Source organism: Puma concolor, chromosome A3, assembly GCF_028749965.1.
Source record: "Puma concolor isolate L17-30 chromosome A3, mPumCon1.1.hap2, whole genome shotgun sequence".
Lineage (NCBI taxonomy): Eukaryota > Metazoa > Chordata > Mammalia > Carnivora > Felidae > Puma > Puma concolor.
The window spans coordinates 95032805-95059746 of record NC_141669.1 but is presented as its reverse complement, the minus strand read 5'-3'; the positions used below and the strand labels follow the sequence as shown (position 1 = coordinate 95059746).

Genomic DNA, 26942 nt, shown 5'->3' with positions numbered 1-26942 from the left:
GTTCCTTTAGAATTTTCCCTAAATTCACTTTAAGAGCTGAAAACACACACACACACACACACACACACACACACACACACACATTCAGCATTCCTTCAGATGCTATGATGCCTTCGGATATCTGTTTTCAGTTGCTTTTTTTCTTCACCACTGTCACTTGTTTTTCCTGGATATGGCCTCTACCCCTCAATGCAGGTGGTCCCCTGAACTTTTTCTTGCCACCCCATAGATTCTTGCCTTTGTTCCCAAAGTCAGGTTGTGCATTACATTTCTGGAAAAATAACCCAGCGCCAGCAGTGAGGCCATCAGTGTATCATTCTCCAGTTTTGCTTGTGCCTCTTGTTTTAGCAAACCTATTTCAGTCTGAAAAATCTGGGACCTCCTTATCTTTACTTTGGTTAAAAATGTAAAAGTCCAGGGCCGGGTTTCTAAGAGGGCAGTAGTTCTGATACCTGATCATTAGCAAAATAGGCAATAATCACAGTCATTGTTCCTTGGTGTCTATGCAGGAAATAAAAAAAACAACAACTCCATTGGCCATCTTGAACCTCAGCCTTTGCCAGCCATCTTATGTTGATGGCGTGGGTCAGATGAGGTGAGTGACCTGTAGCAAAGACAGTCTTGCGGGGTACTGAGGAGCACTTGCGAAGGTTACAGCCTGAAGAACCTCTTTAAACATTTTTTACAAGACAGCTCTACCAATGAAGAGCCCGTCAATTTGTGTTTGATTACCTATTCCACTTCTTAAATGCTCATATGTTTATGTTTTCATTCATCTTGACTCAGTTTGCAAATGTATACTATGCTAGAAATAGATCCATTTTCTAAGTTTTCAAATGTGTGGGCCTATTTTATATTTTAGGATTTCTACTGTATCCATAATTATGCTCCTTTTCTCACTCATAATTTTTTTGTCTGCCCTATTTTTTAATGAGTCAATCCTGCATAAGATTTGTCTATGCTATTACTTTTCTTCAAATCAGATTTTATCCTATCTATTGCTTTTTAAAAACTCATTCATTTCTGGGGTGCCTGGGTGGCTCAGCTGGTTAAGTGTTTGACTCTTTGTTTCGGTTCAGGTCATGATCTCACGGTTGTGAGACTGAGCCCTGTGTTGGCTCCTTGCTGAGTGTGAAGCCTGCTTGAGATTCTCTCTCTCTCTCTCTTTCTCTCTCTCTCTCTCTCTCTCTCTCTCTCTCTCTCTCTCTCTCTCTCTCTTTCTCTCTTTCTCTCTCTCTCTCTCTCTCTCTCTCTCTCTCTTTCTCTCTTTCTCTCTTTCTTCTCTCTCTCTCTCTTTCTTCCCCTCCCTCTGCCCCTCCCAGCTCACATAATATTGTTATGGTTTACACCCATTTATGAAAAATCATCCAGAATATGAACCTGTTTCCTTACTTTTATTAGCTCAAGCTTATTAATTACATAGTTTTAACCTGCGAGTTAACTTTTGATCTATAAGTTTCAGACCTTTCAAAAATCTGTTGTTAATTAGTGTTTTTACATTCTTCCTGGGCAATATAAGTACCTTAGACACTATATCTCCATTTATTCCTTGAAGGTCTATTTTCTTTTGTTTCTTAATCACTGTCTTGTTTTTTTCAAATCTCTGGTAATTTTTGAATGGATATTGTATAGAAGCATTTTTGAAGTGATTTGAGACCTAAGAAGTTCTCTTCCTCTGGAGAGGATTTACATATGCTTTTGGCATGTGTCTGGGGCAGAAGCAATCCTGGATTCTTACATCCAGGTGTGAGGATTTTGATGGTTTGGAGCCAGACTTTAGTCCCTTTGATGACCAGACTATTCTATTTCACCCTTATCTATAGAAAGTAGCCCTTTGAGGTTCCAGTTCAAAGTGTGGGCGATTTATTAGGGTTCCCTTCTTTAGTAGACCCAATGTCGGCTTTTATTCTCCAACTTTGTGGGTTTGTCCAAAGCTCTACTTAGCATCTCAGATTCTCAGCTTCCTGTTCTGGAATTTACACATGCCCTTCAAAGAAAAGTTGCTGCACATACTAAGCTCATTTCACTGAATTTTCTTTTTTTCTTTTCTTTTTTTTTTTTTTTTTTTTTTTTTTTTTTTTTTACATTTGATCCTGTAGTCCTTCATTACCTTATCTGTCTAATGCTGTCAAGGAGATTTTTCAAATATATGTTGTTGTTCTTAGTGCAAGGTTTCACCTGCATTGCCTAGGATGCCATTAGGAGAACCTGAAGTCTTTGTCATATGCACTTTTAAAAATAAATTTTATTATTGCAGTATAGCATACACATAGAAAAGTGAACAAATTATAAGTATACAGCTTGATTGATTATCACAGAGTGAACACCCCTGGTAGCCCCTCCCTGTCCAGAAATGGTTTTGGTACCCAAAGCCTGCTCTTTGTCCCCCTCCCACTCTTCTCCCTCATCATCACTTCCATTAACTGCTGCTTCCTTTCTGAAGACCAAGGAAACCGGATATCATTTCACCCCTTTGAGTTTTAATTATGAAATGCATAGCTTTGGCCAAGGCCTTCCTAACTTGGTTTGCCTTTCCCCCTTTAAATCTGTTACTTGGAAAGTTTTCTTCCTTTCCATTTTATCTTTCTTGCCTATATGAACCCTCTCAAGTCTTTTAACAGTCTGTCTCTGTAGTTTGCACACAATACTTTCTTGTTTTCGTATGTGTAGTTACTGGAAAGCCTTACAAACTCATGACTGTCTGCTGACCTGTAGAATATGCTATTTCAAAATGTTGTTATGGTTTACACCCACTTACAAAAAATCATCCAGAATATGAACCTGTTTCCTTCCTTTTGTTTCTCCTGTCACGCTAATGCTAATTCCATTTCTTTAACTAGAGGTGGTCACAGGAAACAAATCGGGAACACATTTGTTTGGTTTGGAATGTTCTCTTGCTGTCTCCCTGCTCTAGACATGTGAAATCACAGGAGGAATGGCAAAGCCATGACCTCTTGTAATTGTCATCTTGTATCTCTTTGTGGCCAGTATTGAAATTGACTAATTGAACTTGACTTCTAGTTCTCATTTCCACCTTCATCAGATTCATTTCTTTCAGCTAAAGCACTTGTACAGTGGCTGGCGTATGTTATAATTTGAATCTTTATTAGCTGATGATAACCTGATATGATGGTTCTAGAAGTCAAGATACAGGGACATTGAAGTAAAACAGGAATGGCCAACATTTTTTTTTTAAGTTAGAAATGACCTTGGCTTCTGTGTCTCTTATTTCTGACTGTTGGTAATTTGGTAAATTTCTTTTCTAGCATCAAATAATCAGAATCATGACAAAATGGGCATTTTGTTTTACTTTACCCTTTTCATTGAAAAGTGTTGGGTATGGTGCACTCACTATAAGTATAGTTTCTACTTAACATCAATATATAAGGTCACCAGCAAAGCCCCAGAACTTGGAGAGTTCAACCAGGAAATCATCATCCAAATGGGTGTGACCAGAAGTTTTCCTTAAAAAGGGATACTTTCCAGAAAAAAGACACATACCTTGTTTTATTGTGCTTCACTTTATTGAGCCTCACATATTCTGCATTTTTTTACAAGTTGAAGGTTCAAGACTTCAGTGGGAAGTAACTACAGATGTGGTGGAAACAGCAAGAGAAATAGAATCAGAAGTGGAGCCTAAAGATGTGGCTGAATTGCTGCAATCTCATGATCAAACTTGAACGGATGAGGAGTTGCTTGCTTCTTATAGATGAGCAAAGAGTGTTTTCTTGAAATGGAATCTACTCCTGGTGAAGAAGCTGTGAAGATTGTTGAAATGACAACAGAGGATTTAGAATACATGAACTTATTTGATAAATCAGCAGCAGGTTTTGAGAAGATTGACTCCAATCATGAGAGAAGTTCTACTGTGGGTAAAATGCTATCAAAGAGCACCACCTGCTATAGAGAAATCATTCGTGAACGGAAGAGTAAATTGATGCATCAAACTTCATTGCTTTAAGAAATTGCCACAACCACCCCAGCCTTCAGCAACTCCCACCCTGATCACTCAGCAGCCATAAAGGCAAGACCCTCCACCAGCAAAATGATTATGACTCACTGAAAGCTCAGATGCTGATTAGCATTTTTTTAGCCATATTTTAAAATTAAAGTATTTACATTGTCTTTTTAGACATAATGCTATTGCACACTTAACAGACTACAGTATAGTGTAGACATAACTTTGATATGCACTGGAAAACAAAAATATTCATTTGACTTGCCTTATTGTGATACTCGCTTTATCACGGTGGTCTAGTACCACACCCACAGTATCTCTGAGGCATGCCTGTAATCAGGGTTGAAAAGTTACTTTCAAGGAAGGTCATAGACTAATCAGCTGTAGGGTCTGTCTGAAGCAAGGATGTGTGAGCAGGTGGAACAGGGGCAGCATACAGCCCAGGAAAGGGAAGGCTAGAGGCAGAATTGGGTAGTTCCACCTCCAGTACTGATGTGGGGAGAGACGCACCAAGTCCAGGGGCGGACAACTCGGGAGGTGTCCCCTGGAGTGGAACAGTGGAGTTTTACCACACTTCACCTGACCTACCCAAAATCTTTAATATTTTGTTAAGGTTAGGCTTAAGGTTGTCATATAAACTTGATATGCTAATATTTATAATAATAGTGCTTGCTACATAGCAGATGCTGTGCCAGTCACTTTATACACATTATCTCATTTACGACAATGGTCCTATGTAGTAGAGGTGTCATTGCCTGCATTTTACTGATAAGGGGACTGCCTTCCAATGAGATGCCTTCTCCCGCACTCTGGAAGAGCAGGTGGACCAGGCTGGCTTTCCTGCTTTCATGGCTCCAGAGCTCCCTCTTCTGTGGTTCTCCCATAATGTTTCTAAGTGTGGCTTCTAGCTTTCTTGGATCTCTTGCCTCTTTCCCCTCATCCACATTAAGTGGAAAGAGTTTTTCTTATTGCCTCAGTTCAGTTCAACTTAGAGGTCACTTCCAGCAGTTTCTTCTCAGGGCTGAACTCTGCTGAAAAAGCACTGAGAACAGTGAGGTCCCAGACCACGGGGCCGCTCCTGTCCCTGCCACAAGCCCCTCTGTTCTCACCCTTGAAATGGGCCTGCAGACCCCCTTCCAGATGGGCTGCTGTCCTGCTGTCCATCAGCAGTGCCACCTGCTGATGTGGAGGGGAGGTTTTTGTGTTCTGGGGAACATTCTGTGTCTTTTTGTTGTCCCTCCACTTCCTTTTGTACAGTTGCAGATGTAATGGGTTGGGTTGCTCTTGAGTTGGTCACACTGCCTTGTGTTCTGTCACCTAATTTTTTGGTAGATATTACTTGTGAGTTTTTGGTTTGCTCTACTAGTTGTTGTCTTTCTTTTTTATTTTATAGGGGAATTCTGAGAGATTTAAAAAAAAAAAGTACGCGGACACTATTTTCCTAGAATTCTTTTTACCATTTGATATTTGGGTAAATCACAACATTTTAAGAGCAGTCTCCCAATGACATGTGAAGGTGCCCTGCCCCACCTTTCTGGGAGCCAAACAAGAGTTGGAAAGGGAGGGGAGGGAGATGGTAGAGGAGGAAAAGATGAGGGAGGCTAGTGGGAGAAGGTAGCAGACCTACACCTCTGCCAGGGAGGGAACAACGGACCAAATCCTGCTCAGGGTGTAGCAAAACTAAACCTCTTTCAACACAAATTTGAGATCTGAAAGTAGTTTATTCTGAGTGGGACAAGTTTACCATGGTTTCAGATGTTGGGAGAGGAAACTCTGACAGTCAGGCCCTGGTTGTTTAAGACCCAAACAAGGTAGGAAAGACTGGAACATGGCTAGGTTTTCAAGAAAATGGGGCTAATAGCAAACGGGCCTAGGATCCTTCTATTGCTCGTATTTGTAAAAATAAGAGGAGATATGGTGGGGGCCAGGGTGACAGGAGCAGGATTGTCATTTTAAGATACCTCCTTAAATTTTTTTCAGTGAAATATGAATCTGAATTACTGAAAAGCCATCTGTAAGAGTTTGTTGTTTTTCAAAGTTAGTGTTTTGGCCTTGTTGAACATTCAACTATAAATTATCTTGATATATCAGGTTGCTCTTGGCTACAAATAACAGGAACACTGTTTCAAACTCCTTTCAATAATAAATATATTTGTTATTTCTTATTTCTGGAAGTCCAGGAATAAAGCAGACCCTCAGATTGGTTAATGCCACCCTTCACTTCTGTCATCAGAGACCCAGACCCTTTCCATTTTGTTGCTGTCAGCCTCAGTACTGGCCTTATCCTATGGCCAGGAGCAGATGGCAGCAGAATGCTATTATGGACTAAATTGTGCCCCTCAAAACTCATGTCGAAGCCCTAGACCCCAATGTGATAGTATTTGGAGATGGGGGCTTTAAGAGGTGTTTAGGGTTGGATGAGGTCATTGAGGCTGGGGCCCTCATAATGGGATTGGTGCCCTTTTAAGAAGTAACTTGAGACAGCTCTCTTTCTCCCTCTGCCAAGTGAGTACACAACAAGAAGGTGGCTGTCTATAAGCCAGGAAGAGGGTCTTCACCAAGGAACCAAATCAACTTGCACCTTGATCTTGGACTTCCTAGCCTCCAAAACTGTGAAAAATGAATATGCTACTTAAGGCACACAATCTGTGGCATTTTGTTATAGCAGTACAAGCTGACAAATGCAAGTGCCAAGAACTTCATCTAGATACCACAAAGGTAAAGAGACACCAAAGATAGAAAGACACTTGCTCTTCTCCATTCTCTTTATTAGAAGCAGGGAAAGCCTTCAGTAGACTTCCTCTAACATCTCATCGCCTAAATTCAGTCACAGGCCCATTCCTAAGTCAATCACTGGCAAGGGTTATTATAACTGGCTGAGATGAAAGAAGCCTGTAGTGGGAGGGACCAGGTAGTAAATATTTTAGGCTTTGTTTTCCTCTTCCCACCCCCATCGCCTTTCCCTCCTTCTTCCCCTTTTAAATCTTAGCTCCAGGCTTGTACAAAAGAAGGCCGTGGCTGGATTTGGTTACCCCTGGCTTAGACTAATTGTGATCTAGTCCTGAATTGGAGTTACTCGAGAGGAAGGTTGATTCCTAAACAAAATTGAGGTTCTGTGAAAGGGAAGTAAGGAGCTGGGCAGTGAATAGGCAGCCACACTGCTGCTACACTTGGTCAAAAGAAGACTTTGTGGATGCAGAAACAGCCAAAGGAGGTGTGTCCAAGATAGCACTCGGGCTTTTTTAATAATGAATAAGTATTGCTTTTATAATCAGAAAAATAGTTAAGCTAAAAACAAGCCCTCAAAACTATCTTTTGGAAATATTCTAAAATTAGATTGTGGGAGATTACACAACTATGAGTCTGTTAATAAAAACCATTGAATATATACTTTAAATGAGTGAATTTTATGTTATATGAATTATATGTCAATAAAGCTGTTGTGGGCTTTTTTTTTTTTAATCTTCTGAATTCCAAAGATTAAAAAACATGTCTTGCAGCTCTGTGGTGTTTGCCCTGTGGAGGCAAGGGCACCTTTTCATAGCTTTCACTGACAGCCTTGGAAAGCTTCCTGTAACGGTGATGCTTTTAACGGCCACTTTTTTGGACATGTGTGTTAAATATCCTTAGAAAGTATTTTATATTTTATAATCAAATGCTTAGCATGCTTATAATAAAAATAAAACTGAGGCAAAAGCAAGGAATTACTGAAAATTTTTGCCTTTTCACTTCTTTTAAAATTTCTTTACTCTTTGTGTCCATTACTATTTCTGTTGTATTTACTTATTTTAAACAGCTTTAAGTCAGAGGGAACTCTATTGGCATGTGGCAAGAAGTCCTGTGGTAGATAGTCTGCAGCCTGGCTTCATCCAAGGCTCAGATGATGCCACTGGGCTCTGACTCTCTTTTTCTTGACTCCATTTCCCCTGGGTTGGCTCAGTTCTCAGCCCCAGCATCCTGGTGGCCTTTGTCCTGGAGTGCTGAGCCAAAATCTTTCTTTGGCTCTGATCCCATCCTGTTCCTAGCCCTTCCACAGTCACTGTAGCAAGGGGAGAGCTCCACTAGCTTGCACCTGGACCCCAGACTTCACCCTGAGCCCCATCCATGGTGGGGAGTGGTTGGGATGGGGGAGTGGTAGTTCTTTAGAGCAAAACTGAAATGTTACAGGTTGCTGGGTGACAAACCTCAACACTTCATCTCTGGCTTCACTTCCCCATTTTGCTGCCTATTTTATTCCTCCTCCTTCACTTCCTTATGGCTCATCTTTCCTTTTAGTCTCTTTAACTTATATTTCTCACCTTTAAAGAACAGTCTTTGAGCTGTTAGTGATAGCCTTCTGGAAAACCCAAATGCATTTTAAGGTGGGATTTGAAAAAGAACATTTGAGCCTGAGAGCTGAGTGGGAAACCTTCCCTTCAGGAGGGCTTTTGCAGGGAGTGTGTGCAGACAGGACAAGCAGGTGAGACAAGGAAAATCTCAAAAGTTAAGCAAAAACCGAGACTTTGATATATTTGCTTGTACTTTTATATTTAATCTTACCATTTAAGTCCTAGTTTCCCAACTATTGCACTGTTGCCTTAACCTGTAAGAGAGATGTGAGGAGCAATTCTTTTTTTTTTTTTTAATGTTTACTTATTTATTTAGAGAGGGAGAGAGAGAATCCAAAGCAGGCTTTGTGCTGTCAGCGCAGAGCCCAACATGGGCTCAATCTCACGAACTGTGAGATAGTGACCTGAGCCAAAATCAAGAGCCAAATGCTTAACCGACCGAGTCACCCCAGTGCCCCAGATGTGAGGAGCAGTTCTGGATCCCCTGTCTTTTATGGCTTTGCACTAGTTGTCTTTTTTTGCTATTTTCCTTTGTCAGTGTAAATTTATTTTAATCTGCTTGTCATTTTGATGCACAGGAAATGTGTTTGAATCTGCTGTTTAAAATAATGTGGTTTCGTTTTTTGGGGGTTTTTTTGGCAGTGATTCTCACATGTATTTCAGTAGAATTATTCTGCAGTTGAGTATAATGATCTTTTCCAAGTTTGTAGGACAATGAATCTTTGTGATTTTGAGAACTTTCTCAAAATCATTTTACTAAAACTTTGGTACCTGCTACTGCCTGCCTACTTGAAGATAAAATGCATGAGAGCAGCAGATGAATAATAACAAAATGTGGAGCAGCTGATCTTGTTAGCTTTGACAGATTGGTTTTTTAATCATGCATATATGTACCTGTGGTTTGATTTTTATATTGCATACATATAGTCATTGCTTATAAAAATGTTTCTATTTTATATGATGAAATGAAATATATCAATATTTCATGCTATTTTGAAAAAAAAAGTTCTGTGAATTCCAGGTGTTCTGCCACCTTAAACATTGGAAAGCACTACTTTCCTGGGCAATCAAATCCCTGAATTTCTGGTATTGAGTCATGCATCCTATGTCCTTACTGATGAGCTGTGTTATGTATTTACAAGGACATGCACTGCACCTGGTAGTTTGGAAGCACTATTACATATGTAATAATGAGCACACTTGGAATTGGTTCCCACTGTTTTGAAAAGTATACTTAGCAGGAATCAGGGATTTGCTTGTCTGACATCCCCTGAACTCTGACCCAAAGGAAAGAAGCCTTATCACCTGGCTCCCAAGGTCTATGTGGGAGGGCCGAGCTGTTAGCTTTCATTTTCTTGTTTGCATCCTGCCTGCCTTTCCTCCACAGTTAATCCATTTATTAATTCGTACTGATGATTTAGCATCTCCCACTTTCTTGTTTCTTGTTTTCTCTTTTCGTCTTTGGCTTCTTCTGAGCAGCCTCTTAGGTGAATGCACATTTAAGTAATAAGTTGATTCAGCTTCTTCGTTGTAATACAGCAATGACCTGTGAAGGGCCAGCAGCAAACCAGCAGTCTTTTCAGCAGTCCTGCATTTGACTTCTACCATCCTGGCATAGCAGAAGGCAAATGTCAACAGCCAAGTGTTCTTTTTGGCAGTGTCCTCCCAGGGAGCTGCCACTTCCATCTTACTGTCTTCATGGTGGTGGACCCAGAACATGGAGTCAGAATCCAGAGAGGGAACTGGTCTACTTATCTGAGCTCCCCCTCAGTGAGGGTGACTGCACTGGACCTCATTCCCATTCATCAGTTATTGGCCTCCAAGGAGACTCACCTATCCCACGAACTGGCATACTAACTTATTATGGGGTCTGGATGTGGCAAGAGCCCTCCTTAAGCCCACCCACCACCCTATTGTATCCTCTGGTTTCCCTTCTCTCTGGATCCCCTCCCGTGCTGTAACCCTTGTCAGCCCAATCTGAGGCTCCATGCTTCCCTTCTTACACATGCACACACACACATGCAGAGGCAGCCAGGTAACAGCACAGCAAAAGTTTGATTTTGTTTTATGGTCCTCCATCAGTCATGAAGTCCCAACAAAGATGGAACTACCCTGACAATATCAGATGCCCTTTTACCAAAAGCACTCCGTAGAGCTTAATTGTAGAAATGATTATGATAATGTCTAATAAGCAGAAATTTATTATGTTCATAATATTTTTTAAACGTTTCCAAAATGAAGGTCCTGATTGTATTCCATTTTTGAAAGGCATAAGGTGTATGGTGGTAGGACGTTTACCGTGTTCTCTTTTGCAGCAGATATTTGAAGCCAGGTGTAATTAAGTGAACGGTTCCATAAATCTGTTGTGTGTGCCTGAGACTGGGGAGTGCAGCCCTAATGACAACACCCCTCTGGTAACATGTCAGTGCTGACTGAAAGGAAACCCAGGGAGCAAGAGTAAATGTTTCTGGTCTTCACCCTCCTTGCAAGGGTTTTTATCAACCAAAGTGTTAAGTAGGGGATCCATAGATTATCAAGGAGAAAACAGACTGGAACCCTTACACATTTCACAAAGGATGTCTGCAGCTGGAACTAATGATTCTGGGCTACTAAAATCTCTTTATAAGTTCAGGCTGCTTATCTCTGTTTAAGGGTGAAGAAAACACCTACTACAAATTCTCTCAGGCTGTCCAGTGTCTCGTTCAGGAACTTAAAATTTAAAAAAAAAAAAAAAAAGGTGGCCTGGGAGAGAGAGCAGTTCTGAAAATTACAGAGTGATGAGGTCTGTTTTGAGGCCAAAGTGGGGGAAAAGGCAAGGGTTTTGCTTGTGCAGCCTCCGCTACAATGGAGGGGACCTTAACACAGACGGACAGTACCCTACAAAATGTAACCCATAATTCAAGCTGTCAGCTTAATCACACTGTTTCCAGGTAAAGAGAAGGAGCCCTTGTTTCCTGGGTAAAGAGAAGGAGCCTTGTTTGCTGACCCCTGGTCCTTAGCCTGCCGCAGACCGCCCTGCTCTGTTGGCCTTTGTGTCGCAGTCCCCTCCTTCCTTCTTTTTGTCATTGTGCTCCCTTCAAGTGGCCCCCTGGAAGGGACCACCCAGAGGGCTGCACAATGGGGACCGAGGTAGCCACCAAAACATAGGTTTTGTAAGACAGCCCGTTAAAAGAAAAATACTGTTTAACTATGTATGTGTTTGTCCTTTCTACAACTGTTTTGTGTGGCAAACAAAACCCCATATACAAACTTCACTGTGGCCGCACATACAGCTGTTCCAGCCATCGGGTGTCAGGCTTGAGATAGTAGCTTCCAGTTTATTTTCCCAGGGCACTAATTCTTGATGTGGTTTATATTTACACGTTTGTTTGGATTTATGGTCAGGAAATTTGGTATCAAAGCAAACAAATTGCACTGGATTTATGAAACTATTTTATCCATAGTCCTCAGAGTTGGTGGCTTGGCATTACTCTCTGATGAAATTTGTCTGTAATGATACTTAACAAAAGCTAGCAGCCCGGAATTCAGTTCTCAATAGCCATTTACACCTCTGTAAAAGGATTAGCTCTGGCCAATTGTTACACTGTTTAAATCTTAATTTGCATCTTTATGGAGGTAGAGCTTCTAGAGACCTCTCTGGTTCTCTGTTGTATTTGTATACCTATGGGTGGGAGGTCACTGGAGGTTTTCTCTTATTGGTGAAGGTGCTAAATTGCCTCAGGATGACCAGTAAGCTCCACAAATTGAATTAACGTCTCAGGTTTTGACTGACAACAGTCGCTTTGGTTCGTTAGTTATATTTTGTAGCAGTTGTGGTCTGAATGTTTGGTACATGAATGCACTGTGTTCTATTTAAACTAAAGAATCCTCATGCTTCTTAGGATTTGAAATGTTAATTGTAATCAACAAATGTCCATGGGAATGAAGTGTAAAAAACCAAAACCAGAACTAGATAAAATGACGGTTTTAAAAAGTAATCTTTTCTGTCCCAAACATGTGCTCTTAGCTTAAAGATCAAAGCCTTATGTTTACGTCAAACCGATGAAGAGGAGCAAGTTGAGTTTTCCAGCCAGTGTTGCTGCAGGCACTGGAATTGGAAACAAAGGTCCTATGTATTGCTCCTTTCCCACCTTTCTGTGTATGGGTTATTCCTAAATTGCAAGCTCCCAGATTGTGGACCACCTCTTCGAATGATGCCTTTTCATTTTGCTTATTTTGAAATACAGATTTCCTTCACTAAAACTTTGCTCTGTGACCAGCCCTGGTGCTTTACAATCTTTCAGTAGCATTAAAAATTTTGTAAGCCAACTCATTACCATTTACCATCAGTGATTACCATCTATTTTGAGACTGTTGTTCCCTAGAGAAAATAAAACCTGAAAGTTGAGCCTGTAGTGCTGCAGCTGAAATGCTTAAATTCGAAGTCCCTGAAAAGGTAACACCTACAGGAATGGGTGAGAGTTACCAGGCAGCGTTAAGGAATCATTTACTTTCTGTAACCCTCATACAGGGTTTGTTTCTATTTTTATGTTTTTGTCTTGTCAAAAAGTAATTCTCAGGTCACAATACTGAAAGAAAAAAGCATAGCACTTTTCTCTCTTCCTCACTTTAAAATACATATACTGAGTGTCCACATTAGCCTAGAATGGGGTTGTTTTCTTTCAAATTATCTCCAAAATTCTGTGTCAGTAAAAGATGAAAATGAAACTAGGAAGAATTATTTTAAATTAGGCCCTCCCAAAATTTTATGTATTGTATGCTTTAACCATTGCTGGGTAAAATAAAATACACCTCTTAAAGGTTCCATTTGTGTGTCTAACAATTCCCTGTCAACCAGCAGATTTGTCCACCTGCTGGACTTCACAAAGAACAAACTGGCCCCGTGTGTTGAGGCCAGGCCAGTCCACACATTCCCCAGGCAAGACTGGACTTGGCCTCACTGGACCAATGCCCCTCCAGCAGGAATCATTTTGGTAGGAATACAAATAGAAGACACAAAAGAAGTTGAGTCCTGAATTCCAATATAGTTAGTCAGTGTTTCCATAACACATAGTCTTTAATCTTTAGTTCCATAGTGTTTGAATTCTTGACTAGAGTTAGTTTTAGCAAAGGACTGATGGATATTTTGCAAACTAAAGCCAGGTACCATGTGGGGAAATACCTATTAGAAATCCCCAGCACATACCAACTCTTCTTTCAGCCAGAGAAACTTGAGTTCATCTAGAGTAGTTGTAAGCTCTGTGCAGATAGTAATTATCCATCTCATTGATCACTTGTTGCCCAGCCCTGGAAGTACTGGGCTGGTAGAACAACTATGTAAAAACTGTAGAAATAGGTGTGTCATGAATTTCTCTAATCTGGGTTTAAATCTTGGCCTGCCATTCAACACATATTGCTGTTAAGTGTGTCTTCAGTGTAATGCTGAGTGCTACATGAAACTTAAAACATAACAGTTCACAAGTCCAATTGCTGCTCTCAACAAGCTTTTGGTTTTGTTGAGAAGGCTAAGCAGAAAGGACATAACTAGGGGACTGTTTAGTGTAACTAAGGATGCCGTCTGTATGGTGAGTGCTAAAGGAAATCAGGGATAAGAAAGAGCCCGATGAATGAGATGGTCAGAGAAGCATCTAGACCGGTGTGAGATAAGCTAGTCTACAGGAGGCTCACATTTAGAAAAGAACAAAGGTTATGTGACTGGACAATCAGGTGTTACTGAACACTGGCACACCGTGCTCGATGGGGACAGAGATGCACACACAGGCAACGAGGGATGCGCTTTCTCTAGAGAATTTGATAAACAGTAACAAAAAACTGTCTGCTTTCTCTTATCACCACTCCTAAGAATGGCAAAGATAAAACACTCTTCCCCTGGAGGGAGGCTGTTCTCATAGCAACACCCTGCCCACACCCTACATTGGTACCCCAGCATTAGTGAGTGTCTGCTAACTTCCACTACCCGTGGGGACATTTTAGAGGAGGTATAGAAACGTCCAAGCCATGGTCCTTGTCCAGGGTGCACCACCTGGTTCTGAAAATCAAATTAAAGGCAGTCGAACTGGAGACCCCAAACCCACAGGCAGGCTCTGTGCAGCATAGTATTTAACCTTCTTTTGAGTTAACTGCCACATTTGTAAACTTGGAACATGGCAAATAAAAATAAACTTCGCAATTGTAGATTTCTAGCTTCTCTTGAACATTAGGAAGATCAGCATCACTGAGACCCCCATTTCACAGTGGGAGCTGTGAGTGGCTGGCCCTTTGCAGGAAGCACGGGCCCCAGCCTTCCACAACTGCGCCCACCAGCCCCCACTGTGGGTGATCGCTCCCTCCTCTGCCTCACCCACCACTGCTTTCCCCCTGCTGGCTCCTAGAACATGAGCTTAGTCTCCTGGCTCCTGGGGCCTCACCAGTAGCATTAGCATATGACCCCCAGGCTAACCCTCTCAAAAACACTGCTTTTAGGAAACCAGCCATTGCGTGGACATCTGAAAGATTTGTTGCTATTTTCTCACCAGAGTTTTATATCGAATTTTATTTCCCATTACAGTTGCCCCTTGAACAACAGGTTTGAATGGCACAGGTCCACGTATACGTGGTGTTTTGGGGTTTTTTTTGTCACTAAATATGGTATTGTAAATGTATTTTCTCTTCCTTATCATTTTCTTAATGATATTTTATTTTCTCTAGCTTTACTGTAAGAATACAGTATAGAATACATATAACATACAAAATGTGTGTTAACCATGTTATCAGTAAGGCTTCAGGTCAACAGAAGGCTATTAGTAGTTAAGTTTGGGGGCAGTCAAAAGTTATGTATGGATTTTTGACTGCATGGGCGTTCGGTGCCCGTAACCCCCGTGTTGTTCACCAGTCACCCATACTAGCTTATCACCACCAACAGCAGTCCCTACCTGGCCAAACTTGTCTCCTTACTGGCACCCACACCCCCCCTTACCTGGCATTTCCTATCACCTGCTCCTGAGCTTGCAGTCTTATCTCCCCTTCTGTCTTAATGATCACTGGCAGAAGGTCTTCCTCATCATTGCTGATTGTCTGCCTACTCATCCTGAGCTCCCCTTTACATCTCTAAAATTGGCTCACCACTGATGGGCTTATCTTCCTCTTCTTAAGGGCAAGTATTGTTGTGTGAATTGAGTGGCGGTAAGATAAAGCCTTCCGGGAAGAATTAGGACACAGATTTTACCCAAGAAAAAAGTATTCCTAGGTACTGTAAGTGACATAGGCCAGGAGTCTGGAAGGTTTTGGGCAGCAGAGCTCATAAGTGAAGGGCCCAACCCAGGGTCTGGCCCACAGGGACTAAGACTCCAAACTCAGAGTCTAGACAACAGGTCAGGACTTGGCAATGAGCTGGCGCACTGACAGTGTGGCCCAGAGCCCAGAACAGGTTTTGAACCCAGGGATCCATTTTTATTTCCTGCCCAGGGTAAAAGCCTGTATCAGAGTAAGGGAATGGTGAGGGGTGTCGGGGGGGGGGGAGGGTAGGGGTAGGGAGGGTACTATGCCCACAGTTTTTTCTCACCCTCAAGTAGGACAGATCACATCTCTTTTATCCCCATGATATCAGGCACATGGCCATCAAATGGATCCGGTGACTTAACCAACTATAGAACTAATTACAAATTAATAATACTTTGCTGTTAACCCATTGCCTTAGGAATTGCTTCATTTTCATTTGGGGGCATGTATCAAACATTCCCAACTGTGATCTTTTTTAATGTAGAAATACTGTTTTGTTTTTTGATATCCTCCCCAATAACTTTTTAGAATCATGCTTTCCCCCAAACAGACACCTTTTTTTAAGGCAAGTTGCTAGCCAATCTCTTTGGAGGCTATTGGTACCATGACAGACCTAACTAGAAACAGTGGCCAAGTTGTTAGCCTCTGCCACTCCTCCCCTCTACCTGGAAGTAGACAATGAAGGCTAAATCCCTCTTCCCTTGCCTTCCTGTTCTTACAAAGAAAATGTTATTGTAGTGAGATCCAAATGAAGAAATAATAGTCATTTTTTTTTTTTTATTCAGGAATGGAGGATATAACCCATACTCTAGCCAACAGTTTTCAATTTCTCAGCAGTGACAATTTAAGTAAATTTCACATGAGTTGTGGGGCTCTCACTTTGTTATGATTGACAATATAAAATTAGCCTTTTCCGCTGTTAAGATTATCTAGCATTCCTATCAGTCAGGTGCAATGTGGCATGAGATTGCATAGCTGTAGATTGAAAACATTAAAGTCTTCAAAGGGTTAAAAGTTGCTTCCTCTGATGGATTTAAAACTGCCACATGCACACAAACAAGTTTTCCCAAACTGCCCCATTTTACATTTTTGTCGAGAGACAGTCTAGTTGGTGCATTTTTATGTCTAGATTATATTACAGATATATTTCAATAAACCACGAAAACCACTATAGATTCTAGAAGCGGGCTGTCTGTGCTTAAATAAACATCTCATGCAGCACCTGTTTTATTTTATAGGCTCTATAATCACAGTGACATTCTGAAAGGAGACCTTGAAGCCTGCAGAGCAGCTGTCCCTCACCAGCCCCCAGAACTCTTACCTGGGGGTGGCAGTGATGAAAAGCAAGTCAAGTATTAATCACTGCGGGGTGGGATGGCTGTTCTTGCTCCCAGACACTTACAAATGTAAAGGGTCACAGAAGAACTCACACAGTCACCACTGGGGTCGTCACTTATAATTGTCAGTTTAGCCTTTTCTTACAAACTGTATCATTTACTACTTTGTAAATGTATTTGTTTCTGTTAATTGGATATATACACTCAATCCCTGATCATAGCAATGTTTTAAGGGTTTACTTTGGAAGTGGGGAGGGAGCACAGGTAGCCTTTGGCATACTCGTATACCCGAGAGCAACCCAGGATACCATCCAGTATAACCACCACCCGGAGGGAAGCACTCCTTAATTTCCAAGGTCGTGCTAGTGATACCGGTCTCCAATCTGTAGGTATGGGTCACTGGACCGTCAACAAGACCTAGGAGCTTGTTAGAAACATGTGTTCTCAGGCCTCACCCAGGACCCACTAAATCAGGAATCTGGAGGTGGGTGCAGCCACCTGTGTTTTAATGAGCCCTTAAGGGAACTCTGCTCCCTCAAGTTTGAGAGCCACCATTTCAGAGATATCCCTTAAATGGCCACAATTCTGGGATGAGAGAGAGAGAGAGGGAGAGTTAATTATTTGCAAGGTAGTCAGCACATATGAACCATGACTCTTGTACACTTTTCCTAAGTCAATTAGAAACCAATTCCATACCCTCTACCCGCCTTTTAGGCAGTTGGGTTTCTTTTCATGGCCTCAGAAGTTTTGTGGCATTGGGCTGCTTACCGAGTTCGTAGAATTACAAATATGTAATGTGTGTAATGGTTTATCCAGTACTGTTATCTGGTGGGTTCCTAATTCATGTGGCGTAAATGTTGCCTGTGTTCTAACTTTGATTTGTATTTTGGGGGTTGACTCTATTTCCTCTTAGTAAAATATATCCTGCCATTTACTAGTTGAGAACAGATGATTACTCAGGCGTGGTCAGCAGAAGGGTGTCTGTGAAAGTCTATCTGCAAGGACCTTGTTTGGCTGAGAGCCTGGGAGGGGCTTCTGGGGTCTGGTTATCTTACCTCCAATATCATTCTCTATCTTTAATGTGCCCTGTAGGCTGTTTTATGTTCACAAGTTTTTAGAGTAGAGTTCAGCCTAAGTCTAGTGTGTATTGGATCCCATTAAGGCGTGAGAAGTCAAATAAATAATGGTCTCTAAAAGGGCCTTGTCACAAGAAAACTTGGCCAAGCGAATGGTTCCATTTCACAGACCACAAGATGAGCTTCACGAGTCCTGAGTTTATTTACATCAACTTCTACATCTCCACTAGTGATCCCCAAGTTATGGAAAATGTTGGAAATGACCTTCCTATTCAATAGCTTTTCAGCCTGAAGCAATAAAGGCAAGAAAATACAAGAAAATCCTCTGACATATATTTATCATGTGAAATAAAAAAAACAGCAGTCTTAAAATACTCCTTTACAAGGTGGTGGAAGAAGCTGGCTGGGAGGAGTCTTTCTGTGCTCTATAGGTCATTCGGTGCTTATGTGTCGTGAGACTCTTTCCCTGGGCTCCTGTTTCTTTCTCACTGCCTTTTATGTCTGTTGATATACTATTCGGCATAAACCATAGTGTGACGTGTGGCATAGGAAGCATATATGCATTTATAATTCTCTGTGCAAACTGACTTGTTAGACTAAATGATTCATTGTTTGACTCTCTTAACCTAGGCTGCCAAAGTGTGATTGTGGGTGAGAAGATATAATATCTACATCTACTAGACTGATGTTTGTTATAGTTTCTCAACATGCATGATAAAGCATTGATTTCCATTATGAAAGGTTGCATTTTACATTACTATTGACCTACAGTTATGTATAAATCAGCCTTTCCTAAGAAATGAGCCTTCTTTATGACCAACACAAATTTTAAAATTAATATCTGGAGCCTTCAAGACTGGTTACCACAATCATTTTTAAAGCCAGATAAAGAAGTCAGGAATGGTTACTAATGTCAGTGTTATGTTCTGTTACAATTAGAATTGTCCCATGTACTGTGACTGGGGATAGTAGTGTTTAATGCATTCAGATTGTCACTGCTTCACTCTGTAGCTTCAGAAAAAGTGCCAAGTGTTTATATGACCTGTGAGAGACAAGTAGTCAAGTCTTTAAATACGTATTCCTTCTAATGGTTTTAACCGTGGCATCCAGCTCCCCACTGCCCTCCTTGCTCCAGCCACCCCCTGCACCCCTCAACATCAGTAGTTATTGCTGGCTACTCCCCTAAGTGAAATATTCCTGTATGCTTGGTGATCTCCCCTGGATCAGACTAGTCAATTAGACAAACCATTCCAGAAACACAGATTTGGAAAGAATGATGTGCTTTTGTTCTTCAATTGCTAATGACTCTGATGTCATAGAAGTGTAAGCCAGGCAGCGTGGGAAGCCTCTAACAGGTTATGAACTCCTTAAAGCCCATTCAGTAAAGCCATGTTCGGTGTGTCCGAATTCCTGTTTGTGCCCCTGACCAAACCATGGCAATCGACATCTGTCTCTCTAATCTCATGTGTAGAATGGGACACCTGCCTCATAGCATACTCTAAAAGATAGTGTGAAGACCTTCAAATTCCTGCTCATAAAATGAAGCATCTTAAAGGAAAAAAGAACAAAATGATTCTTATCGTCATTATTGATCTTTGCTATAGCAAGGATTAAGTGTTCAAAGTCCTTCATTTGAAAGAAAGGCTTCCTATTAGGTAGAGTATCAAGTCACTATTTTAGACCATGATGAGTTATTACAATTTGATTCATGTCATTTGGGGTACTTGATAAAAAGTTCCGTTCATCGTTGCCTTTAGGAAAACATATTTTAAAATGAAAATGGTTACTAAATAAGTAGTTTTATCTTATACAAAAACCATAATGAGACTACCTATTACTTTATACGTTTTTCCAGGTGCAACTAATTAGTTGTCTCTTTTACTGGCTATTCTCAAATACAATTGCCCAATTGTACTCTCAAAATCATGCTGAAAAATTGAGTCAGCTTTATATTGTTTGGGTTACAGTATGTAAAATCCTCTTTATTTTATTCTGCCTGTATTCATAACAAAATTCAGGCTGTTTATTAATTTGTCTCCATTTAAAACTTTGGTCAAATTACCAATCTGTTATAAATCAGTTGTGGTTAGGAAGAACTGGTACATTTGTTTTAATTGCAATTTTCTGATTAGAAGCCAGTCCAAATATATGAGGTTAAAGATTAAAGTCTCTTCTTTTGTTATATTTTTAATTAGAGGAGTATATTGGGGCGCCTGGGTGGCTCAGTCAGTTAAGCGTCCAACTTTGGCTCAGGTCATGATCTCACAGTTTGTGGGTTCGAGCCCCACACTGGACTTTGTGCTGACAGCACAGAGCCTGCTTCAGGCTCTCCCTTTATGCTTCTCTCTCTCTCTCTCTGCCTCTCCCCTGGTCACATTCTCTCTCTCTCTCTCTCTCTCTCTCTCTCTCTCTCTCTCTCTTTTCTCTCTCTCCTCTATCAAAAGTAAATAAATAATTTAAAATTTTAATTAGAGGAGTATATAATTTATCTGACACCAAATTTTGTTTTTCTTTCTGTGTGGCACTGATGTTATAAATTTTCCAATCAAGGTGGAAAAATTAAAAAAAAAAACTTTTTTAAGTCCTTTGTACCACTTTGCAGATCTTCTGATATGTGTATTCATGTAGAACCATGGGCAGCACTTCATACAAAGGCAGCCATGACTCTTGGACTCCTTACCCAATCTATCCTGAAATAAATCTGCAGAAAAGCCTGGTTTTGTGCTTTGATTTTTGACTTAGCTGTTCCAAAGTCACAAATTCTTGATGCTGTACCTCCTTCAGGAGCTCATTTTGCTGTTTGACCCCCTGCAAGTCAATTAATGGTTTTGTCCTTTTGTGAAGTATGTATAATAATTACAGGAAACCTTAGCAAGTTCTTCATCCCAAGACCCAAGAGATGGTTATAGTTGGTGGGAGTATTAGTAGCCAGAGTCTTGTCTTGGCTTTGCCTCTACAGAAGTCATGTGTATCAATCACCAGAGAGATTGGTCTCTGATCATTCAATCCATCCCAACTAATTTAATTGATTTAATTCATCCAAAATCAACCTGTTTTCAAGTTTAATTCAACTTAGCTAAATATGCTTTCAGACCAGAAACACAATTGATTTACTCATTATAAGAAATACAACAGTTGAATAGACTAGAATTTGCTCATGCCCTGTGAGTGCATTTTCCCAGTAGTGAAATCTATTGTGAAACCAAATGTAAATGGATGTTCCTTCATTTATATAGAATCAGAACAAAGGAATTGGGTGGCATTATGACTTCAGTGAAGTCTGGAAGAAACTAAGAAATTCAATGTGCTGAAGGACCTTTCTACCAGACGAGCCAGAAACTTTAGAATCATTCTAGGAAGTTTTTAAAGAAGTTCAGGGATCCATCCCCCTGACACATCCCACTTTATGCAAGTCTTGGTTAGGTGAAGCAAAGATTATAACAATTGAGATGCATTAAAGAAGGTTCTGAATTGTATATAGACTTACTTTTCCCCCCAAACATTTTATTATGAAAATTTCCAAACATGCAGAAAAATAAAGGGAATGGTACAGTGAGCATCCATACACCCACCACCCATATCTACCACTGACGTTTTATTGCACTGATGTTTTATGTCTGTCTTTCCATCCTTCCATCTATCCATCAATCTCAGTCATTTATTTTTATGCATTTCCAATCAAGTCACAGATATTAATTCACTGTTTTTTTAACTTTTTACTTTTAAACAAAAATTCGCAAAAGCAAATATAACAACATAATGAAATTTCATGCATTCATCATCCCGATCCACCAGTTGTCAACATTTTTTTAGACTTGTGTTAACTCTTTCCCTTCCCCACATTTTTTCCCTGAGTCATTTAAAACAGACAAAACATTTCATTTACAAATACAAATGCTTATCTCTTTAATCTATAAGCATTTAATACATTACTGTTTAATTAGATTCCTTATCTAATACCTGTTTTTTGCCAGTTGGCCTTGATGGTCTCAGTCTTTGATTCAGTCTTTTTACATTTGATTTATTTGAATCAGAATCCAAGTGATATTACCCATAAACTGGTAGCTCGATACAAATACAAGATTATGTTCCAGGCTAGTTATTTTGGCAAGACAACATCATAAGTGGCGCTAGTACTTCTGGTACACCTCTGCAGGCAGCACACGATGGCTGGTTGTCCCACTGGTAGTGTTGCTAGGAGTAATCCATGGGTTCGAGTGTTGGCACACTGATACCTTTAGTACAGCGTTTACTGTTACACAATTTTCACAAAATTATAATCATCTCTTAGATGCATTCATTAATCTGGACTTAGAAATGGTGGCTTTTCTAATTTATTCATTTGTTCTGCATTTATTAGTTGGAAGAACTTTGCCCATCAACTACTTGGTAACCCTGAAATGCATTTTTTTTTTACCACAAAGGCAGGATAAATGATACTGTCCCTTTACTTACCAATTGTCAGAATGAGTAGTTGCCTTACCAGCCTCCAAAGGTTTGTTGGTTGGTTGGTTGGTTTATATTTTTAATTGTGGTAAAATGCACCACAAAAGTTACCATTTTAACCATTTTTAAGTAAGTGTGCAGTAGCATGAAGTACATTCATACTGTTGTGCAACAGATCCCCAGAACTTTTTTGTCTTACAGAACTGAAACTCTATACCCATTAATCAACTCTCCATTTCTCCTTCCCCCCAGACCCCTGGCAAGCACCATTATGATCACTATTTCTATGAATTTGACCATTTTAGATGGCTTACGTTAAGTCAAATTATACAGTATTTGCCTTTTTATGACTAGTTTATTTAACTTAGCATAATGTCCTTAAGATTCATCCATGTAGCATGTGACAAGATGTACTTGATTTGCAGGCTGAATCCAAAGGTTTTTATTATTTTTAAAACTTAAGTATTTTTTTATTATTATTTTTTAAATGAACTCATGATTTTCATATATTTGCTGTGTTTCAGTCCATTGCAGTCATTGTTGTTGGTGCCCAAATTGTTTCATCTTGGGCCAGTGGGATCCCCTTCAGGGGAGCTTCTGAGGCCTTTTAACATGACTCAGTAGCCTCTGAGAGCTTCCCTACTTTGTGATGCCCAGATGTTCCAGGCTCATCTTGTACATCTCCTACCCTAGAGATGTACTACATGCCAGAGTCTGCACATATAATACATGCTCACTTTTTAACTCTTTACTAATATTATCTCAATGCTTTTTAATTACAAGTAGACCTTAGTGAGAGTATAACAAGGATAAATTATTGTTCAGAAAGAAATGTGATGGGTTTCTCTTAACCACACATAAGAGGAGCTGGACTATCTGTCCCATGATTTGAAACCATGGCTACTATATGTTAGAACCACTCTGAGGGCCTTTAAAAAAATCCCAATGGCCAGGCCACACCCAAGCCCAGTTTGACTAGATCCTTTAGTGATGGCACCAGGCACCTAGATTTTGCAAAGTTCCCCAGGTGGTTCCAGTATGTGGTCAAAGTTGAGAATGCTCATTTAACAATGAAATCATAACCAAAATAAATTTTAAAAAAACATACCTGAACTCTGAAAATTACCTTAGTCTAGAATATATTAGGTTCCTGACTTTTCTGAATAAATAATCCTTCACTAGCTTGATTATGGGGCCTTTAAAAATGAAGGAATCTCATTTAGTCACACAGTACTGCCAATGTCTAATGTGTCTCCTGTTTCTGTTTTATAGATCTGAACAAGCACCAGGTCAGCATGTTGCCACCTTGAAAGAACATGATAATTCTATCAGAGAAGTAGTAGTTAAGCCATCTGAAGTTTTCCCAGTCAAAAAAGTGAACCAGATGACAAGGGTTAGTAATTTTTATTTAAAAAAAAAATGAAATTTCAAGATTATACAAATGATTCATTTGAGGAAATAAGTCACCTTCTTAACCATGGTTAAAATATTTGGAAAAAAATGTTATGTAATAAGTGAGGTTTTGTGGTTTGTTTGTTGACACTTTCTGATCTCAGGCCTTTTGTGCAGAGTTTTGTGTAGGAATCTCAACTTCCTATGTTCAGATCCTGGAGGTAACCTAACTGAGCATAATGACCACAGCATTTTCCAAGTAACTTAGAAGCATCTTGTAGCATTCTGGTTTTCTTTCCCCACTCTATACTTTAAAAATACAGTCTGGGGCACCTGTTGCTCAGGTGGCTCAGTTGGTTGAGTGTCTGACTCTTGATTTCAGCTCAGTCATGATCTTGCGATTGAGAGATTGTGCTTGGAAGATTGAGCCCTAAGTCAGGCTCGCCACTGAATGTGGAGCCTGCTTAAGATTTTCTCTCTCTCTCTCTCTCTCTCTCTCTGCCCCTCTCCCAATTCACACACTCTCTCTCTCTAAAAAATAAACAACAAAAAATACTGAGCAATCATACATGTTAATTCAGCAAATATGTACTGATCCATTTCTGTATAAAGGTACCAGCCCAGATCCATTGAAGGGAAAGAGATAAATAAAATGTAACATTTCCTTCTGGGAAATGGCATAATAGGATGTGTGTAATAAGAAAATATCAGAGAATATCGGCCTCCAGTAAAAGGAGCCAAGCCATCTGGAGAGCAAGTGAGGCAGACCTTACAGTGGAGGGAGTAGAGAAGTATTGAGGTGACCCTTAAAAGAGAGACAGAATGGGGCTCAGTCAGTTAAGCGTCTGACTCTTGATTTCAGGTCATGATCTCATGGTTTGTGAGATGGATCCCCGAGTCAGGCTCTGCCCTGGCAGCACCAAGCCTGCTTGGGATTCTCTCTCTATTCCTCCCTTGCTTGTGCTCTCTCTCTTTCTCTCTCTCTCTCAAAATAAATAAATAAACTTTAAAAAAGAGAGAAAGACAGAATTTTGACAGGCTAAGATTACAGGGGGTTGCATCAGGCAGGGAGGGGCAGGGGTGACAGGGAAGGGCTGTTAGGAGCCAAAGAACAGACCCAGGAAGTAGACCCAAGCTCTGGTCCTCCTGGCTGAAAGGCAGGCTTCAGGCTAGCGGTGGTGGGCAAGAAGGTCCGAAGTGGTGCTGGGCCCTGTGTGCAATGACCATCCAGCACAAGTAGGGAGTTTGTGTTTGCTTTACTAGACCCTGGAAAGCCCTGAGAGCTTTTTGAGCAGGGCTGTAATAAGATTTCTGCAGTGCCTTAGGGAATTGTACCCCCTTGGATTCGGACTGAGAAGGCAGAGGAGGGACCCCCACAGTGGTTCTGACCAGACGAGGAGGCACCCGTGGGTGAGGGTGAAGATGCTGAACAGAAAGAGGAAAGCGATGGAGTAGATCCCCTAGAGGAGCACTAGGGAGGACCCAGAAGCCCAGATCTAGAGTGTGCCCATTGTAGTCTTCCTTGTTCCCTAGAATGCCGTCTATTGAGAGAGGTGGCACTTCCTCTAAATTTATTGTCTTGTCAATGTGTTTTGTCTCAAAGTATATTTTCTCATCTTTGTAATGTAGGGTTTTCTGGCTTTGATCCTTTTTAAGTTTTTATTTTTATCATGTTCAAAGTTCAAGGATTCGACATGTGTCCCTCCTGGAGGCAAGCCTTGCCCCCTCTGCACCAAAGTTACATGTCTGTGTCACTGTGGTCCAGAACTTCTGCCATCGCCCCCACAAGCCTTTCAGAGCACCTTCAGCCCTTACCAAACGCCTCCCCCCCACTCCTCGCCTCTTTAAAAAAGAGAGGAGAGAGACTTTAAGCATTTCAAAATATGCACATAGAATGATATAATGATCTCAACAGTCCCATGCCTGCCCAAGTTCATGGATGTTGTTACCATTGCACCATATTTGTTTCAAGCCTCACCTTCTGCCTCCCCTCCCCCATCGCCCTACCCCTCCTCTTTCTCCTCTTACCTGCTTCCTCCCCCCTTTCCTCTTCTGAAATAAATTATTGCAGATATAGACACAGCCCCCATGTGCCTTTCATGGATGCCATTTCCCTTTTCACAGACAACCTTGTATGTATCCTTCCCACACACATTTGCATTTTACTGCATTTTGTGGGACTCAGTAAATAAAGAACATTCTTAGGGAAAAACAGGTCCATTCCATATCTGTTGATAAATGTAGTTCTTAAGCAAGATTTTCTCAGGTTTTATTGTCCATTTTATTTAGTACTATTTTATAACAACAGTGTTTTTCATTAATTCCATTCACTGCAAGTACTTCACATCTCAGCCATGTCAGGGGTGAAAGATGTATTGGGGCGCCCTGGTGGCTCAGTCTCCGACTTTGTCTCAGGTCATGATCTCATGGTTTATTAGTTTGAGCCCTGTATTGGGCTTGCTGCTGTCAGCACAGAGTCTGCTTCAAATCCTCTACCCCTTCTGTCTCTACCCCTCCGCCACTTGCGCATGCACTCTCTCTCTCTCTCAAAACTAAATAAACATTTTTTAAAATTTTATTTTTTATTTTTTAAAATTTACATCCAAATTAGTTAGCATATAGTGAAGCAATGATTTCAGGAGTAGATTCCTTAGTGCCCCGTACCCATTTAGCCCATCCCCCCTCCCACAACCCCTCCAGTAAACCTCAGTTTGTTCTCCATATTTCTGAGTCTCTTCTGTTTTGTCCCCCTCCCTGTTTTTATATTATTTTTGTTTCCCTTCTGTTATGTTCATCTGTTTTGTCTCTTAAAGTCCTCATATGAGTGAAGTCATATGATTTTTGTCTTTCTCTAACTTCACTTAGCATAATACCCTCCACTTCCATCCACGTAGTTGCTAATGGCAAGATTTCATTCTTTTTAATTGCCAAGTAATACTCCATTGTATATATATATACCACATCTTCTTTATCCATTCATCCATCGATGGACATTTAGGCTCTTTCCATACTTTGGCTATCATCAATAGTGCTGCTATAAACATGGGGGTGCATGTGTCCCTTCGAAACAGTACACCTGGGGGCGCCTGGGTGGCGCAGTCGGTTGAGCGTCCGACTTCAGCCAGGTCACGATCTCGCGGTCCGTGAG

At 40.7% G+C, this 26942-nt stretch overlaps 1 protein-coding gene across 2 annotated transcripts in view; it reads left to right on the top strand.

Moving 5' to 3' along the window:
- KIZ (kizuna centrosomal protein) overlaps window positions 1-26942 on the top strand; it is a 145159-nt gene that overhangs the window by 78815 nt on the left and 39402 nt on the right. The window contains exons 7-8 of one of the 2 annotated variants that reach the window (XM_086701562.1): window positions 16782-16895; window positions 23675-23795. In XM_086701562.1, the coding sequence (XP_086557688.1) occupies window positions 16782-16895; window positions 23675-23795 (235 nt within the window). The remainder of the gene's footprint in view (window positions 1-16781; window positions 16896-23674; window positions 23796-26942) is intronic. The other variant, XM_086701561.1, reaches the window with a different exon arrangement.